The following is a 16786-nucleotide window of genomic DNA, read 5'->3' as shown; positions in this document are numbered from 1 at the left end:
AAAAACTCTTGTGTGAATCAAATTCCAGATGTCCTAGATGAGAACTATGTTTTTTTTTTTCATCTCAGTCTGGAAAGTTAGCTTTGGGTTAATGATTTTAATTGAGAAAAAAACACTTGTTCCTTTATAGAACTGAGATATTGAGTTATGGGAATTTTCCCAGGTGTGTTTAAAGGCCAAAAGTAATACTTCCTTGTCTCAGTATAGCAGATGCTGCTATTTACACTACTTTGACATGAGAGAGTGTGTATAAAGGCAATGAACTAATTGGTTTTGACTTGGACTCCCAAGGAGACTAAAGGAGATAGAAAAAAAAGTGTTAGCATTTCCTTAGCGATTTTGCCAAAAAATTGGTATTCATGATTCAATGATACAGAAGCATTCTACATTTCTGTGAATAATAGGTCATTTCACTCCAAATTACATCACTTGATCTAATGTGGAAAATTATAGTGCAATATTCAGACTTTTAAATGTGCCAATCAGTAAGATTGCTTTCTTTTTTGTTAGGACTGTATTTCATAAATATTACCTTCAGGTGTCTTGCGTAATCTCTTGGCTACATCTTTTTTTTAAATTCATGGCTTTGTAAACATGCCACCCAGGTTACTTTTAAGCTCTTCTCTCACGGCTAATCACTTCAGGATAAGCCTTCAGTCAGGAACCTCAGGCTGACACGCCACGATTTTCTCGATTGAATGCATGAATCAGCCAGTAAAAATTATTTATTGAGCATCTGCTCTGCACAGAGTGTTTACTAGGTGCCGTAAGTAGTCCGACTAAATGTTATATCAAATTCTGTACCAAGCTTAGCGTGGCATTTCCATAAGGCTGAATGAATGCAGCCTCAATGGTCCTCGTGGAACCTGGACCTGAGTGATTACTCACTTTAGGATCAAAGTGTGGTGCACTGGACTTCCTCATAGTGCAGAAAATATGCGGGCCCTCTGTAAGGAGGAATAAGGCTTTCAGCAAGATGGTACCCAGTTCCCTGACCCGAGCCCTGATTAGGCTGGGTTGAGGCGAATTCAAACTTGAATGAGGATAGGCCCTGGGTTTAGGTGAGATATAGCAGCAGGCGTGCTGGTGGCTTGGGGGATCAAAGGAGGCTTAAGCGGATAGTAGCAGAGGGTTTCTTTTCACATATACCACTAGAAGGTTGGTTTGTGCTTTGTTTTTAAAGGTGATACAAAAGAATCCTCACCTATAATTTGGTGTGCCCTTCAGGGCAACAGGGATCCCAGGCCAACCATCCTTATAAGATAGAGAAGCAGCACAGCGTAGAAGATAGAGCCCGGGCCTGGGAATCCGAAGGTCATGAGTTCTAATTCCAGCTCTGCCACTTATTTTCTGAGTGACCTTGGGGAAGTCACTTCACTTTTCTGAAGGTAATTGAGGCACAGAGAAGTAAAGTGACTCTCTCAAGGCCACACAAACAAGTGGTGGTGCTGGGATTAGAACTCATGACCTCCTGACTCCCAGGCCCATGCTTTATCTACTATGCCAGCAATACTGATTGACTGACAGAAGGCACAATTTCAAATTCATTCCCTACCCCGTGCTGATCTGGAAGGCTTTACTCAGGCCCTGAACACCACATAATTTGGATCTAATTTTTAAAACTCTCTATAAAAGGAAGTGATCCTCCCTAGATGATTTATTTTTGGTCCTCAAACCAGACTTGCTATTTTGAGATCATTTTTAGGTCCAAGGGACTCCCCTTGAAGTTCGCCAGTGGTAGGCGTTGTGAGCAGGAAATGTGTCTCTTATGTTGTTATATCGTACTCTCCTAAGTGCTTAGAACAGTGCTCTGTGCACAGTAAGTGCTCAGTAAATATGACTGACTGGCCAGGCTTAAAGCAAACAGAAGGAAACACTTCTTCACCCAGCAGGCGATAAACACCTGGAGTTTGTTACCACAGGATTCTGTACAGGCAGACACAAATATAACACTAATTATTATGATACTAAGTGCCTAGTATGTGCCAAGTACTGTGCTGAGTGCTAAAGTATAGGTTAATCAGGTTGGACATAGTCCCTGTCCCACATTGGGCTCACACTCTTAATCCTCATTTTATACAGATGAGTAACTGAGGCACAGAGAAGTTAAGTGATTTGCCCGAGGTCACACAGGAGACATGAAGCAGAGTCTGGATTAGGACCCTTATCTTTCTGACTCTCAGGCCCGTGCTGTATCCACTAAGCCACAGTACTTGTAAGAGGAGTTGGGATGACCAACCCATAATAGGTTATTAAAGGGAGCAGTGAGGGCCTCAGAATGGAAAGTTTGAGGTGGTTATTGTTGATTTAGGAATACAACATTTAGTACAGGATCAAATCTCCCATCAGGAACAATGGATGAGGGTCATTCATTCCCAAGACTTCAGGGCCAAGATCCTGTGTAGAGAAATTGTAGCATAGCAGACCTCCAGCTTTCTCCTCCCTGCTAAGGCATGGGTTCAACATGAAAATAAGCGGGCAGGGGTGCAACATATGGCAAAGTGCGTGTGTGGTCTTTGCCCACATCCACCAGCTGCCGGCAAAAGTAGGACTAGATCCCAGTTTCTCCTGATTCCCAGAGCAGTTCCCATTCCACTGGACTCACAGTCAGTCTGACCACTTCATACAGTTGTCTGCACACAGCAGGCCGTCCAGAGATTATGCTGAATGACTCAATTCAGCTCTTTCATTTGCTCTTTTATATGTCAAATTGTCCTTGTCCTAAGAGTATTCCACAGGGTTTCCCTCAAGGATGCCCTCAAGGATTTCTTGTATTACCGTATAGGAAATGAACAAAATAAAAAAAATCCAAGGCTAGTATTGAAGTAAATAACTCCAGGCTATCCGTCATCTACTTTTACACAGACAGTCAGTGTTACTGTTTATAATGAATAATACAGTTGAGACAGTAGTTTGGGTTCAACTAATTATCCTGCCTTGCTGTTGTGAAATATGCATCTAATTGGTGATTTTTGTGGGCAGGCAAATGGTCTCATAAAGCCTCAAGAAATCACTTATGCCTTTTACTCTGGGAGATCCTGGCTCTATGGGCTGAGGGAAAATGAACTTAATCTCACAAACCTTTCCCTGGAAGAATTCCCCTCCTAAAAAAATTCTCTGATTGCTACTTTAGTTGCCATAATTGGCTCTGATTAGATGCCTAGAGTTAGGGGGGTTTCCAGGTCAAGACTGAGGTGAATTGGTGGGTCAGGGAGAGAAACTAGATGAGAGAATTTTATGGACCTTTCAGAATAAAAGGAGTCAGTGTGTAATGTGGCCTTTTTTATTTTTCTCCCATCAGACTACAGACGAGAGAGTTCAGCTGTCTGACATCAGACCTAGTAGGTGGTATCAGTTCCGGGTGGCTGCTGTTAACGTGCATGGAACAAGAGGTTTCACAGCTCCCAGTAAGCACTTCCGTTCCTCCAAAGGTTAGTATTTGTTTCCTGCCGGGGACACTCACCTTCGACTTCTTCACACACGGAATGACGCATAATCCTTTTAGTGTTTCCTATTTTGTGAATTTCAACAAGTGGGGTTTCTGAATTTAGCCAGAGCTTATTCGGAATTCCTCTTCAGAGTTCTAGGGAAAACTGCTAGGGACCAAAAGACACTGAAATGAAGTGTAATAAACTTCCTTACCAGGTTTATCCAAACCTTGCATTATTTAATGAGGCTTAGGCTCAAACTGTTCTGTTATAAAAGGTATTTCATTTGATTTAGGAGCATGTTTGGACCTCTTTTGTCCCAACTAGGCTGGTCTTTCCGTAAATGATGGACTTTATATATTTGATGTCACTGGTGGTTGATCTGCTTCACTGGAAAGTTTCCTTGTTCCTTACCTAGTTATTGTGGTTGTGATAACTTTTCAGAGCTTAAATTTAATTGTTTATTAAATTAGTGGCTAATTTCCCAAGTTAATTTCATTTAAGTAGTTACTTTAAGAGAAAGAACAGTGCAATATCTTAAGTAAAGGCTGTCTTTTTGTCTTGTATTATGATTATTTTAGAGATTTGCAAAAAATTTTTATAATGTTGATATAAAACACATTTAAGCAGATCAATTTAGTGGACTGATTTGATGTCCAAAAGACCTAATTCTGACTCCTTGAATTTCTCTGTTTCCTTCTACTCCTCTTAGAAGTCAGAATACACAAAAAGATTTTGGTCTGGAAACAATATCATTTAAACTTAAATTCTTTCAGTGAAATTTTAAAAAGCAACACAAAGAGGAATCCATTGCACGCTTCATATTCGGGCAACATCTGAAGCAGCGTGGCGTAGTGGATCAAACATGAGCCTGAAAGTCAGAAGGACCTAGGGTTCTAATTCTGGCTCTGCCACTTGTCTGCAGTGTGACCTTGGGCAAGTCACTTAACTTCTCTTGACCTCAGTTATCTCATCTGAAAATGGGGATTAAAGTGATGAACTCCATGTGGGACATGGACTGTGTCCAACCTGATCAGCTTGTATGCCCAGCATGTAGTAAGCGCTTAACAAATAGCATAAAAAACACAACCATCTCCTAGACTGTAAGCTTCCTGCAGGCAGGGAAAGTTTCTACTAAATCTGTCATATTGTACACTCCCAAATCCATAGCGCAGTGCTCTGCACACAATAAGCACTCAATAAATACCACTGATTGATTGATCGATGGGATGAGGAGAAAGTTTTCCACGTAGTGCTAAGACTCTTTACATGAACAATAGATCACTGGACTTCAGAATCACCTTATATGGGTTTTGTCAATATATAACTCCAAATTCACTTCAAAGAATGGTTATGTGGTAATCTAAATAAGGGTTTAAATGAAAGAAAATCTCAAAGAATCAGATACCGAGAATTGTTGCGGATGGGAGTAATTGCTGTCAGGAAATAGCGTCATGGGCTAACTAGAGGAAAAGAATCTAGTACCATTCGGAGGCCAAGAAAACCCAACAGAAACCGGCCATTTTTCAGCTCGGTCCAATGTTTTCTTCAGCAGAATAACAGGGCAGGGACACCTGCCTTTATTTGTGCACAATGTTCCCTCTCCCCTCCTCCCTCCACCATTTTTTTCTTTTTTTATTGGTATTTGTTGAGTCCTTACCGTGTGCCAGGCACTGTACTAAGCGCTGGCTGAGATACAATCTAATCAGGTTGGACAAAGTCCATGTCCTACATGAGGCTCATAGTCTTAATCCCCATTTTACAGATGAGGTAACTGAAACACAAATACAAATTAATCAGGTTGGACACAGTTTCTCTCCCACACAGGGCTCACAGTCTAAGTAGGAGGGAGAACAGGTATTGAATCCCCATTTTTCAGTTGAGGAAAGTGAAGCATAGAGAATTTAATTGACTTGCCCAAGGTCACGCAGCCAGCAATGGCGGAATGGGGTTTAGAATGCAGATCATCTGATTCCCAGGCCTGTCTCTTTCCACTAGCATCATTTTGGGAGATAATGGTTCAAATCAGCATCAGGGTGGAAAGAGTATGGGTCTGATGGTCAAGAGATTAGATTTCTGGTCTGCTCTGTAACCTCAGGCAAGTCCCTTAACCTCTCTGTGCCTGAACATCCTCATCTGCAAAATGAAGAATATATTAGCATCCTTTCTCTATTTCCCAGGCATGTGTTGAGGATTAAATGAGGCAATTGATTTGAAAGTGCTGTGGAAATTACATTCAAATTCAATTGGAATATGATTTGTTATTCAAATTTAAAGAAAAAAGGGAAAATTCTCCCACGTAGAAATTATAAAAATGTATTCTTATTGGGCACATATCTTCATTTTTCTTGAAGAATGGAAGGATTCTAGCCACAGCCACCCATTGATTATTTTGTTGCAGCAATTATCTCTACCCTGACCAGCTTTCAGCTCTCAGGACACAGTTTCATTGACTGAAGATATATGTTACCCTGCTGTATCTCAAATTTATTTCCAACTCGGGGCTTCAACTTTGGAGCACATTTTCTGCACAGAAAAGAAGGCATAGAAAATCAGAAAGCTTCTACTAGAGGATTTTTCTCATGCTGAACGAAGGAACTAGTGTATATAAACTAGTGTATATAGTATAAATTACCAAGAAAGAGGAAGCAGACAACACTGTTTTCTCAGTACATAAGTACCATACTGGATGTGATTTCATGCATACATTACTGAGTGTTAGTAAAACTAGAACAGACACCCTCTCACAGTAATAAAATTCTCTCTGTTTCTCTTTTGGGACCAATGATTTTTATACTACTGCACAGCTGGTTTATGTGTGCCATTTCCAATGGGTAGGGTTTATCCCTCTGCATATGCCTTGGAACTATTTCATACTTGGAAAGTTGTCTGCAGCATTGCTTCAGCAGATTCTTGAAGAGACATTTTGCCGCAGTTAAAGACATTTGTGGTGATTCCTCCAGGAAAAAAAAAATGTCCAGAACTTTCAGGCAGTGAAATGTAATGATGAAAAAACAAACAAAAAAAAATAGATCCAAATTGCCAGAGCTGTATTTAGATAAGTCCCAAATGAGTTATTTTTTTCTTTTGAAAAGTAATTCTGCCATTAATGTTTATACTTTGGTGTCTTAAAAAGGGTTAAAAATGATTATTTTGGTCAAAAATTGGAACCAGAGGCATAGATTTTTGAAACGAGTTACTGCTGTATTTGAACCAAAGACTACATTTTTGTAGATCAAATATCTTTACATTTCTGATTTTTGTATTTGACATGCTAGATTTCAATTTTAGGATTAGGGAAAAATTGTATTTGTTGACTTCTTGAAACTGTGTACATTGTAAACTGTCTGAACTCACTACAATGGGCAGGGGATGGTGTTTTCTTATCATACTTTGCTCCTGACAGTTCCACGGACTCTGCTTTAAGTTAATTATCCTACAGTTTTCCTGAGGTGAAAAGTGATTTCATTTGTCACGTTACTCACTTCAGGGACCTTAAAGTATGAAGAAAGGCCAGTATGGCAAACCTCAGCATGGAACAGTTCATCATATGGTTTGCTGACCACAAAAGGTTGACTTATGAACCCTTAAATCAGTCTTCCTGAAGCCTCAAGTTTATGTCTTCCATTACTGACAGCAGCTATGTAACATTGTTACTCCAGGGAACTGCTTTGCTTCAAGACCCAAGGAGGAAGTGTAACACATTTCTAGAATATTTTTGTGTTGGTTATCACCAAAGTTAAGATACTTTTGGTTGGCTGAAGTTGCTACTTTTTTTTTAGGACTATACTTCAGAAAATAGTAATAATAAAAAAGCCAGATTTTTTACCCCAATTGTATGGAACTTGTAGGGAAAATTATTTTTTTCTATTGTATTTTAATATAATTTTTACCACATGCTTGGCATTTTAATATTAAAAAGCAGAATTGTCATATGATAAATAGAATTTGAGTTCAGAGCCAAGAAAACTGAGTTTCAAAATGGGTTGATTTTGAAATATTGTTAGGAGTTGGAGAATTAATTGAATCAAATGAGTCACTGAGGTTCTTGGCGGTTTTAATCAGGGACAGTTTAGGCGTCAATAGGCCAGCCTTTAAAAAAGCCAAGAAAATCTCTCTGTCGATTACAGAGAACTCTAAAAGAAAAGTATGGGGGGGGCAAATATTGGAATCCTAAGGCAGCTGCTTGATTCTGTTTGGTTTGGGTCTGACCCACTTCTGAAAAAGCCCATTCTGATCAGACTCAGCCCCAAGTGTCCCAAGAAGAAGAAGAAGGCTGGTACAATCTTTCAGTCAGTGGTATTCATTGAGCGTTCCCTGTGTACAGAGCACTAAGAGCTTGGGAAAGTACAGAACAATAAAGTTGGTAAACGTGATCCCTGCCCACAAGAAACTTGTAGTCTACATGATTGTTATGGAGGAAGTCATAAATTCATTAGTCTACAGTTGTGTAATAATAATAATAATTGAAGCATTTGTTAAGCTCTTACTATGTACCAGACACTGTATTAAGCACTGGGGCAGATACAAGGTAATTGGGTTGGTTACAGTCCCCACCCCACAATGGGCTAACAGTCTTCATCCCCATTTTACAGATGAGGTATCAGAGGCACAGAGAAGTTAAGTGACTTGCCACAGGTCCCACAGCAAACAAGTGATGGAGCTGGGATTAGAACGCAGGACCTTCTGACACCCAGGCCCATGCTCTATCTACTAGGCCACTGCTTCATTATAGACAAGATGTATCCTGTATATTGGTTGCAAATAATAATTAAGGCAAAAGAGGCAAGAATTTATGATCTAATAAAGGAAATAAGAAACACCTTCATGCTGAAAAGATACCCTTATAAAGATGTGATTAAAAATGAGTTGATGGGGGGAGAGTGTATTCTTAGGTAGCATAGCTATCTTGGAGTAAGGGAAATCTGGAAGTTGCAGTTTCATGATATGCTGGATCCCTTTGGTGTCCGGTGGTGTATGGTAGAGTATAGAACCTCTTTGGATAAAGTCTTCTTGGCCCAGATCAGATCTCAAGGATTTCCTGTGAATGAAAAGAGTTTTTAGGATGGGAAACTCGGATCTGAGAAGCAGCATGGCCTAGCAGATAGAGCTTGGGCCCCAGAGTCAAAAGGACCTGAGTTCTAATACCAGCTTGCCCATTTGTGTGCTGTGTGACCTTGGGCAAGTCACTTAACTTCTCTGTGCTCCAGTTCTCTCATCTGTAAAATGGGGATTAAGACTGTAAATCCCATGTGGAACGTGGTCTGTATCCTTCCTGCTTAGCTTGTATCCTATCTGTTACCAAGACCTGCCGGTTTCACCTTTACAATATCACCAAGATCCGTCCTTTCCTCTCCACCCAAACAGCTACCTTACTGCTACGGGCTCTTGTTATATCCCGGCTAGACTTCTGTGTCAGCCTTCTCTCTGATCTCCCTTCCTCCTCTCTCGCCCTGCTCCGGACTGTTCTTCACTCCGCTGCCCAGCTCATCGTCCTGCAGAAATGATCTGGGCATGTCACTCCCCTTCTTAAACAACTCCAGTGGTTGCCTCTCAACCTCCGCTCCAAACAAAAACTCCTCCTCTAGGCTTCAAGGCTCTACATCACCTTGCCCCTTTCTACCTCTCCTCCCTTCTCTCTTTCTACCGCCCACCCCGCACGCTCCGCTCCTACGCCGCCCACCTCCTCGCCGACCCTCGGTCTCGCCTATCCCGCCGTCGACCCCCGGGCCACGTCCTCCCGCGCTCCTGGAACGCCCTCCCTCCTCACCTCCGCCAAACTGATTCTCTTCCCCTCTTCAGAACCCTACTTAAAACTCACCTCCTCCAAGAGGCCTTCCCAGACTGAGCTCCCCTTCTCCCTCTACTCCCTCCACCGCCCCCCCTTCACCTCTCTGCAGCTTAACCCTCTTTTCCCCCATTTCCCTCTCCTCCTCCCCTTTTCCCTTCCCATCCCCTCAGCACTGTACTCGTCTGCTCAACTGTATATATCTTCATTACCCTATTTATTTTGTTAATGAAATGTACATCGCCTTGATTCTATTTAGTTGCCATTGTTTTTACGAGACGTTCTTCCCCTTGACTCCATTTATTGCCGTTGTTCTCGTCTGTCCGTCTCCCCCGATTAGACTGTAAGCCCGTCAAACGGCAGGGACTGTCTCTATCTGTTGCCGACTTGTTCATCCCAAGCGCTTAGTACAGTGCTCTGCACATAGTAAGCGCTCAATAAATACTATTGAATGAATGAATGAATATCTGCCCCCAGCTCTTAATACAGCGCCTGGCACATAGAGCTTAACAAATGCCTTGTTGTTTTTTTAAAAAAGGAAAAAACACATCTAGATCAGACATAACCTGAACTAATGGGCCCAGGCACAGTTGGACTACCTCGAGAAGCGGGCCAGGCAAATAGTGAGTTGATGATCATTTTGGTGAGCATTTCTACCTCCTCAAGTGCCATGGGCAGGGAATGTGTCTGTTATATTGTTGTATTGTACTCTCCCAGGCTCTTAGTAGTACAGTGCTCTGCCCACAGTAAGTGCTCAATAAATACGATTGACTGACTGACTTAACATCACGGATATGATCCGGCAAAACGGTAGTCAAACAACAGCTGCGTAAATCAAGATGACCTCCTATTTTTATTCTCCAATGAACTATTAAATAGGATGGATGGAAGGAGCGAAACAGCTATTATTAATTACAACTCACTCTTTCACATCTGCTCTTCTAAGGGAATGTTGTCCATAATAACTGGCATCACATCTCTTGAGTTCGCCTAATGGATGGGATTTCTTCAGAGTGGCCATTTATCATGAGGATTATCAGATGATTTTGGGGAGTCTGGGAAATTCATTTAACAGCTCATTTACTATATATAAACATTCAGGTGCTTCATTTAGTAAACTGATGCCTAGTGTCACTTTCACATGCTTCCAGCATTTCTCCTGGTTTTTAGAGGAAGGTTTGTTGCCTTTCAGGCCATGGCAAAATAGTTTTATGTTAGGACCACCCTTTTGAACTGGTTTGCCAGTTCTCTGATTAGGTTTCAATGTTGGGTAATGTTTAGTGTTTATAACAGTAGTTCTGAATACAATTGAGTCCTCTCCATGCCACTCTTTCACTGCTTTCCCTGGTAAAACTTGTAGGGTGGTCATGCCAAGGTATACACTGACTAAGCAGAGATAAAGTACCTGCCAAGTAGAACATTTTAGCTCTAGAAGTGTCAGCAAAAGCCATAAGAACCTATTTTCACAGGGCAGGAACATCAATTGTTAAAATTGCTTAAATCTGAAAAACAACATGGCACAGTGGAAAGAGCAAGGACCTGGGAGTCAGAGGACCTGGGTTCTAATACTGATTCTGGCACTTGCCTGCTGCATGACTTCAGTCAAGTCACTTAACTTCCTTGGGTCTCACTTTCCTCAGTTGTAAAATGGCAATTCAATACCTGTTCTTACTCATACTTGGATTGAGAACCCCATGTGAGGCAGGGACTATGTCCAACCTGATTCTTCTCTATCTGCTCCAGTGCTTAGAACAGTGCTTAACATGTAGGAAGTGCTTAAGGGATTTGTGAAAGGTGCTCTATAAGGATCAGATGCAGGACAACTGGTCCTCTTTCGGAAATGTCCCACGACTTCCTAGTATGGTTCCGGGGCTGTGTTGGGGAATTATTTCGGCAGTCACGGTTAGGCGGGTTAAGGGAGCGGTGTTGTGTACCTTGGCGGATGGGGTGAGCTCCTCAAAGGCAACTAAAAGCCTTAGGACCATCTGGATATTTGAGTTCCACTGGGGTCCAGGCGGCATATGGGGGATGCGGAAGGTGGAGTGGAAGGAAAAAGAAGAAGGTTCCTTGGTGCCTTAAGAGTTCAGTGTCCCTGCAGCCCAGCGAGATCTTGCCTAGGAAGCTTAGCAGTGCTCCTTCACTGCAATCCAGAGAATCGGGGTTAATATTTACCCTGAAATTTGAACTACAACTTGAGTTAAAAATCCATGAATGACACCACACCAGTTTCAGATTCTTCTCACCTTCCTTTGGCCAAACTTCCCCTAGAAGAAAATCAAGCTTAGCCTTAGCTGCCTTGAACAAAGAGTATTTTTCTTCTTCTGTTTTCACTTTTAAGGCTGTTCAGTCATTTGTTACTATTTGATCATTTGAGGCTGGATAGATGGGCATCTGTTTGATTGCAGGTTAGTGACTCTTCAGACCGGATGACAACATAACATTATAGGAGGTGACAGGTTTTTCTCCTGGGCCTTTACTTTATTGTCAGACCAGCTGCAAGAAATTTGCACTATAATGTCTCTAAATCTGCTCTTCACCACAGGAAAAAGAAGTGTCAAAGCTTTCAAGTTTAACGTGTGTTTTTTATTTAGGTTTTTATTACATTTCACGAAAGATTTGTAGGGGAGTACCGTCTGAACTTCATCTCCTTCTTGGCGATGGCCTCTGTGACTGACCTGAAATGATATACTTACCAAAATGGATGCAGTGTACAGTTATACACTCTGTGTGAAAAGAAGTCGCGCAGTTTGATTGACCATATTTGTATTTATCGGATTTCGGGGGCCAGAGTCTCTAAATATTAATAATTGTGGTATTTGTTCAGTGCCTACTATGTGCTAACCGCTGGGGTAAATTTAATGCAATCAGGTCAGACACAGTCCCTGTACCCCGTGGGGTTCACAGTGTTGGAACCCAGATCTCCTGATTTATAATTCTGTGCTCTTGCCATTAAGCTATGCTGCTGCTCTTATTCATATTGTAGATGAGTTCTTCAGATTTTTTCCATTACTTGGTTATTTTCAGAGGAGTATGACTTACTTGTTCATTACTGCGTGACTGCAACCAGAAGTCGACCAGGAGGATGAAGTTGAGATGTAGAATTTGAAGGGGCAGAGAATCTGGCGGTGGGGTGGGTGAGGCTTTGAGGAAATAAGGGAGGAAGATGGGGAGAAATGGGGGGGGGGGCGGGGAGAGAAAAAGAGGGAAAGAAGAGAAGAGGGAAGAAGGGAAGCGGACACTTGCGTTTGTGATCCTTCTCCCAAGCGCCGGGCGCTGCCACTTGTCTACTGGACAAATCACTTCATCTCTGTGTGCCTCAGTTACGTCATCTGTAATACGAGGATTAAGATTGTGAGCCCCATGTGGGACATGGACTGTGTCGAACCTGTTTGCCTTGTACATACCCCAGTGTTTAGTACAGTGCCTGTCACACATTAGCCTAAATAACCTAGCCTTCCTGCTGCATCTCACCCCCTTCCTCCTCTTCCAGCACCACCACTTAGCTCGCCTCCCCAGGCTGCAGGGCCACCCAGAAGAAGATCTCACTCGTAGGCCCAGTCCCTGGGAGGAACAGCCGTCTGGAACCGTCGCGGCCCTGCCCAGGGCCGACGCCACCGGCCTGTAGACATCGTGATTGTGGAGAGGCGGCTCCCAGAATGAGCCAGCTGAGCTGGAATCCCTCCTGCTCGCACCGGACCCGGCTCACTTTTCTGCCTCAGTGGCATTGCCTTCAAAGTGGAAGGTTCAGACTTGGTGCCGCTGCTCCTGACTGAACCCTTGCCAAGGTGGCAGCCCTGCCCACCTGGAAGGAGGCTGGCGGCTCCAGTGGGTCATCCTTAGACATGCCAAGGCTGTGGGCAAGAGAAGCAACGTGGTGTAGTGGACAGAGCATGGGCCTGGGAGTCAGACGGTCATGGGTTCTAATCCCGGTTCTTCCACTTGTCTGCTGTGTGACCTTAGGCTAGTCACTTCACTTCTCTGTGCCTCAGTTACCTCATCTGTAAATTGGGCATTGAGACTGTGATCCCCCCCCCCCAATGGCGCAGCGACTCTGTCCCACCCAATGTGCTTGTATCCATCCCATCGCTTAGTACAATGAGCCATGAGGTCATGAGTTCGAATCCCAGCTCTGTCACTTGTCAGCTGTGTGACTGTGGGCAAGTCACTTCACTTCTCTGGGCCTCAGTTCCCTCATCTGTAAAATGGGGATTAAGACTGTGAGCCCCACGTGGGACAACCTCATTCCCCTGTGTCTCCCCCAGCACTTAGAACAGTGCTCTGCACATAGTAAGCGCTTAGCAAATACCAACATTATTATTATTATTATTATTACAATGCTTGGCACATAGTAAGTACTTAACAAATACCATAATTATAATTATTATGATTCTTTGTGCCTTAATTACCTCATCTGTAAAATGGGGATTGAGATTGTGAGCCCCGTGTGGGACAAGGGGCTGTGTCCAACCCAGTTTGCTCGTATTCACCCCAGCACTTAGTACAGTGCCTGGCACATACTCAAGCGCTTAACAAATAACATCATGATTATTATTATTAGAAACTTCTGGCTCAGCTCTGCATCTCGTTGAGGGATGTCCTTAACCCCACAGGGCCCAGAGCCAGACTGGGGGAACCAGTCATTCATTCATTCAGTTGTGTCTTTTGAGTGCTTACTCTGTGCAGAGCACTGTCCTAAGTGCTTGGGAGAGTACAATATAATAATAAGCCGACACATTCCCTACCCACAAAGAGCTTACAATTCAGAGTTCTGCCTCCATCGGGAGGAGGTGGGCCATCTTGGCTTCACCTATGAGCCTTTCCAGTTCCCCAAGGGACTGCAGGCTACTTATGGTACCTACCTTATCCAAAAGGTTGTGAGAGTGAACCTAGTGGATTCACCCGGCTCACTCGGTTCCCACAAAGTCGAGGCCTCGGGCTGCAGCCAAATAACACGACAGCTTACAGTTTCATTGCCATTACTTAAGTCCAGTAATACAGTATGCCAGGAATTCCTCGAAGAATGATTACCTCCTGAAGTCTTCCCTCTGTCATTATGCCTATTTGGGTGCGATGAGGACTATTTGATAAATGTATAAAATTAATACCGTGTCTCAGGAGCCGCTTGGTTCATACTGAAATATCACCATCTTATCTTCTCTGTGGCTGCAGATCCATCTGCTCCTCCGGCTCCATCTAATCTGAGACTGGCCAACTACACGGCCAACAGCGATGGAAGTGTGACGGTGAGGATCGTGTGGGATATGCCCGAAGAGCCCGATATTCCTGTCCATCACTACAAAGTCTTTTGGAGCTGGACAGTCAGCAGCAAATCAATGGTGCCGTCTAAAAAGAAGAGAAGAAAGACGACTGAGGGGGTAAGATAAGCAGCGTTACCAAGTGGATAGAGCCCGGGCTTGGCAGTCAGAAGGACCTGGGTTCTCATCCTGGCTCTGCCACTTGTCTGCTGCGTGACCTTGGACAAGTCACTTCACTCCTCTGTGCCTCAGTTACCTCATCTGGAAAAAGGGATGAAGATTGTGAGCCCCATGTGGGACAGGGAATTTGTCCAACCTGATTAGCTTGTATCTACCTCAGTGCTTAGTACAGTGCCTGGAACATAGTAAGTACTACACAAATACCATTATTATTATTATCATTTTTAGCCTCGGGGTTTAGTACAGTGCTTGGCATATAATACACCCTTTATGAATGCCATTTATTATTATGATTTTATGGTCCTCGGTCTCGCTCACCCTGTAGACGATCCATATTGATATTTTCTTACAGTCACAAAATTATGTGGTCCTCGAGGGACTTCAAGCAAACAGCAACTACATGGTGGAATTGCAGGCCATTACGTACTGGGGACAAGTCCGCCTGAAGAGTGCCAAGGTGTCTCTCTATTTCACTGCGACTCCAACATCCAGCAGTAGTAAGTACATACTCATTCTGACCAGAAGTACCCGCCTCATAGATTTAATCGAAACAGTTCTTTTTAGGATGAAAAGTGCGTATGCAGGTCCCATTTTGTACTGTGATTTTTTTTCGCTCTGAAGAAAAGACTGATGCACTTCCAAATAAACCCTTCCACAGTATGCACACCTACCAATTATCCTTCGCAGTTCTGACATTATTTGCTATATATTGTAGGACATTATTCAGTTAGGTTCCATGTTGCCTAAACTGGTATGCAAGATACCTGCATTGTAATCCTAGTGGCTCTTTATAAAATCCAAATAGAAACACAAAGTATCATCAGTTGGGCTTCAACATTCATTGTTTATTTCACAAATTGAAAATGACAGTCTGTTCTGAGTATGCATAATCCTCTTAATTGGATTGTGAGCCCCATGTAAGACAGGAACGGTGTCCAATGTGATTAACTTGTTTCTTCCCCAGTGCTTAGAACGGTGCTTGACACATAGTAAGTGCTTAACAAGTATACCATCAAAAGAAGTAGATTTGATGTAGGTAACCACAGTGCTATCCAGAGCCACGCTTTTCAGTTTCGGCCTCACTGTACCATGCCGAACTTTTGTGCTTTTGCAACTTTTCACTATTTAATATGGTAAAACAACAGTAGAAGCAGGATGGCCTAATGGATAGAACAAAGGCCTGGAGTCAGAAGGACCTGGGTTCTAATCCCTGCTCCCCCATTTGTCTGCCGTCTGACCTCGGGCAAGTCACTTCACTTTTTTGGACCTCAGTTACCTCATCTGTAAAATGGGAATTAAGACTGTGAGCCCCAGGTGGGACAAGGAGTGCGTCCCTCTTGATTAGCTTGTATCTACCTCAGAGCTAATTACAGTGCCTAGCACATAGTAAGCAGTTACAGGTACCATAGAACGGGGTGGAAAGTAATTTAATAATGATGAATATAGCAGTGCTCTTGGAATGAGTATCAAAAAATGCCCCTCATGTTGATATCTTTGAACCATCTACCTTCTAAATCCCCTTAAATTAGTGGTCATTCTAACCCAATTTTCAAAACTCTACCATGCTACAGCAGAAATGACCTTGCTTGCAAAGATTCCACATTTGAGTAATGAGGGCGACCAACGATTTTCTATTCCCACTAAAGAAACGGACTTGCCCACTCAAGGCCCCTTCTGTAATCTATTTATAAATAGCATTTATCAAATGCTTTCAAGGTACAAATCACTGTACTCTGCACTGAAGAGAACTACAAGAACAATGATTTTGCCACAGGGAAACTTCTTGGAGGCAGGAGAGTCTCGGATCTGAAGATTTTCCATCTTCAGCCTGGCCCAAACCCCTACCGCATTCCTCAATGTTGTACTGGAACACCTGTGATCCTAAATCTATGAGGATTTCCAGAATTCTTCTCCCTGTTGGCAAGTGATCTATTCCAGCCGCGAACCCATGTGATATGTGCCGAAACATGCCCGGTTCCTGACGTTACTCTCTTACTCTCCTCCCTGAGAGTAATTCTGTTTATCAAAAACAGGATGCAACTTTGTTTACCCGAAACTTTGGTACCCTAAGGCTTTTTATATTGTCTTGTAAATACTGGGATGCTTCTTTTCCAAGAGTACCACATATTTCATCC

General features: G+C 42.9%; 1 protein-coding gene across 1 annotated transcript in view; it reads left to right on the top strand.

The window, feature by feature from the left end:
* Positions 1-16786, top strand: part of ANOS1 (anosmin 1) — a 142149-nt gene that overhangs the window by 95211 nt on the left and 30152 nt on the right. Inside the window, exons 6-8 of the mRNA XM_007670364.2 lie at positions 3302-3431; positions 14386-14591; positions 15004-15148. Coding sequence (XP_007668554.1) covers positions 3302-3431; positions 14386-14591; positions 15004-15148 — 481 coding nt within the window. The remainder of the gene's footprint in view (positions 1-3301; positions 3432-14385; positions 14592-15003; positions 15149-16786) is intronic.

This window comes from Ornithorhynchus anatinus, chromosome 15 (assembly GCF_004115215.2).
Source record: "Ornithorhynchus anatinus isolate Pmale09 chromosome 15, mOrnAna1.pri.v4, whole genome shotgun sequence".
NCBI classification, from domain to species: Eukaryota; Metazoa; Chordata; class Mammalia; order Monotremata; family Ornithorhynchidae; genus Ornithorhynchus; species Ornithorhynchus anatinus.
The sequence above is the reverse complement of the archived record's forward strand: the minus strand, read 5'-3'. Positions and strand labels throughout refer to the sequence as shown.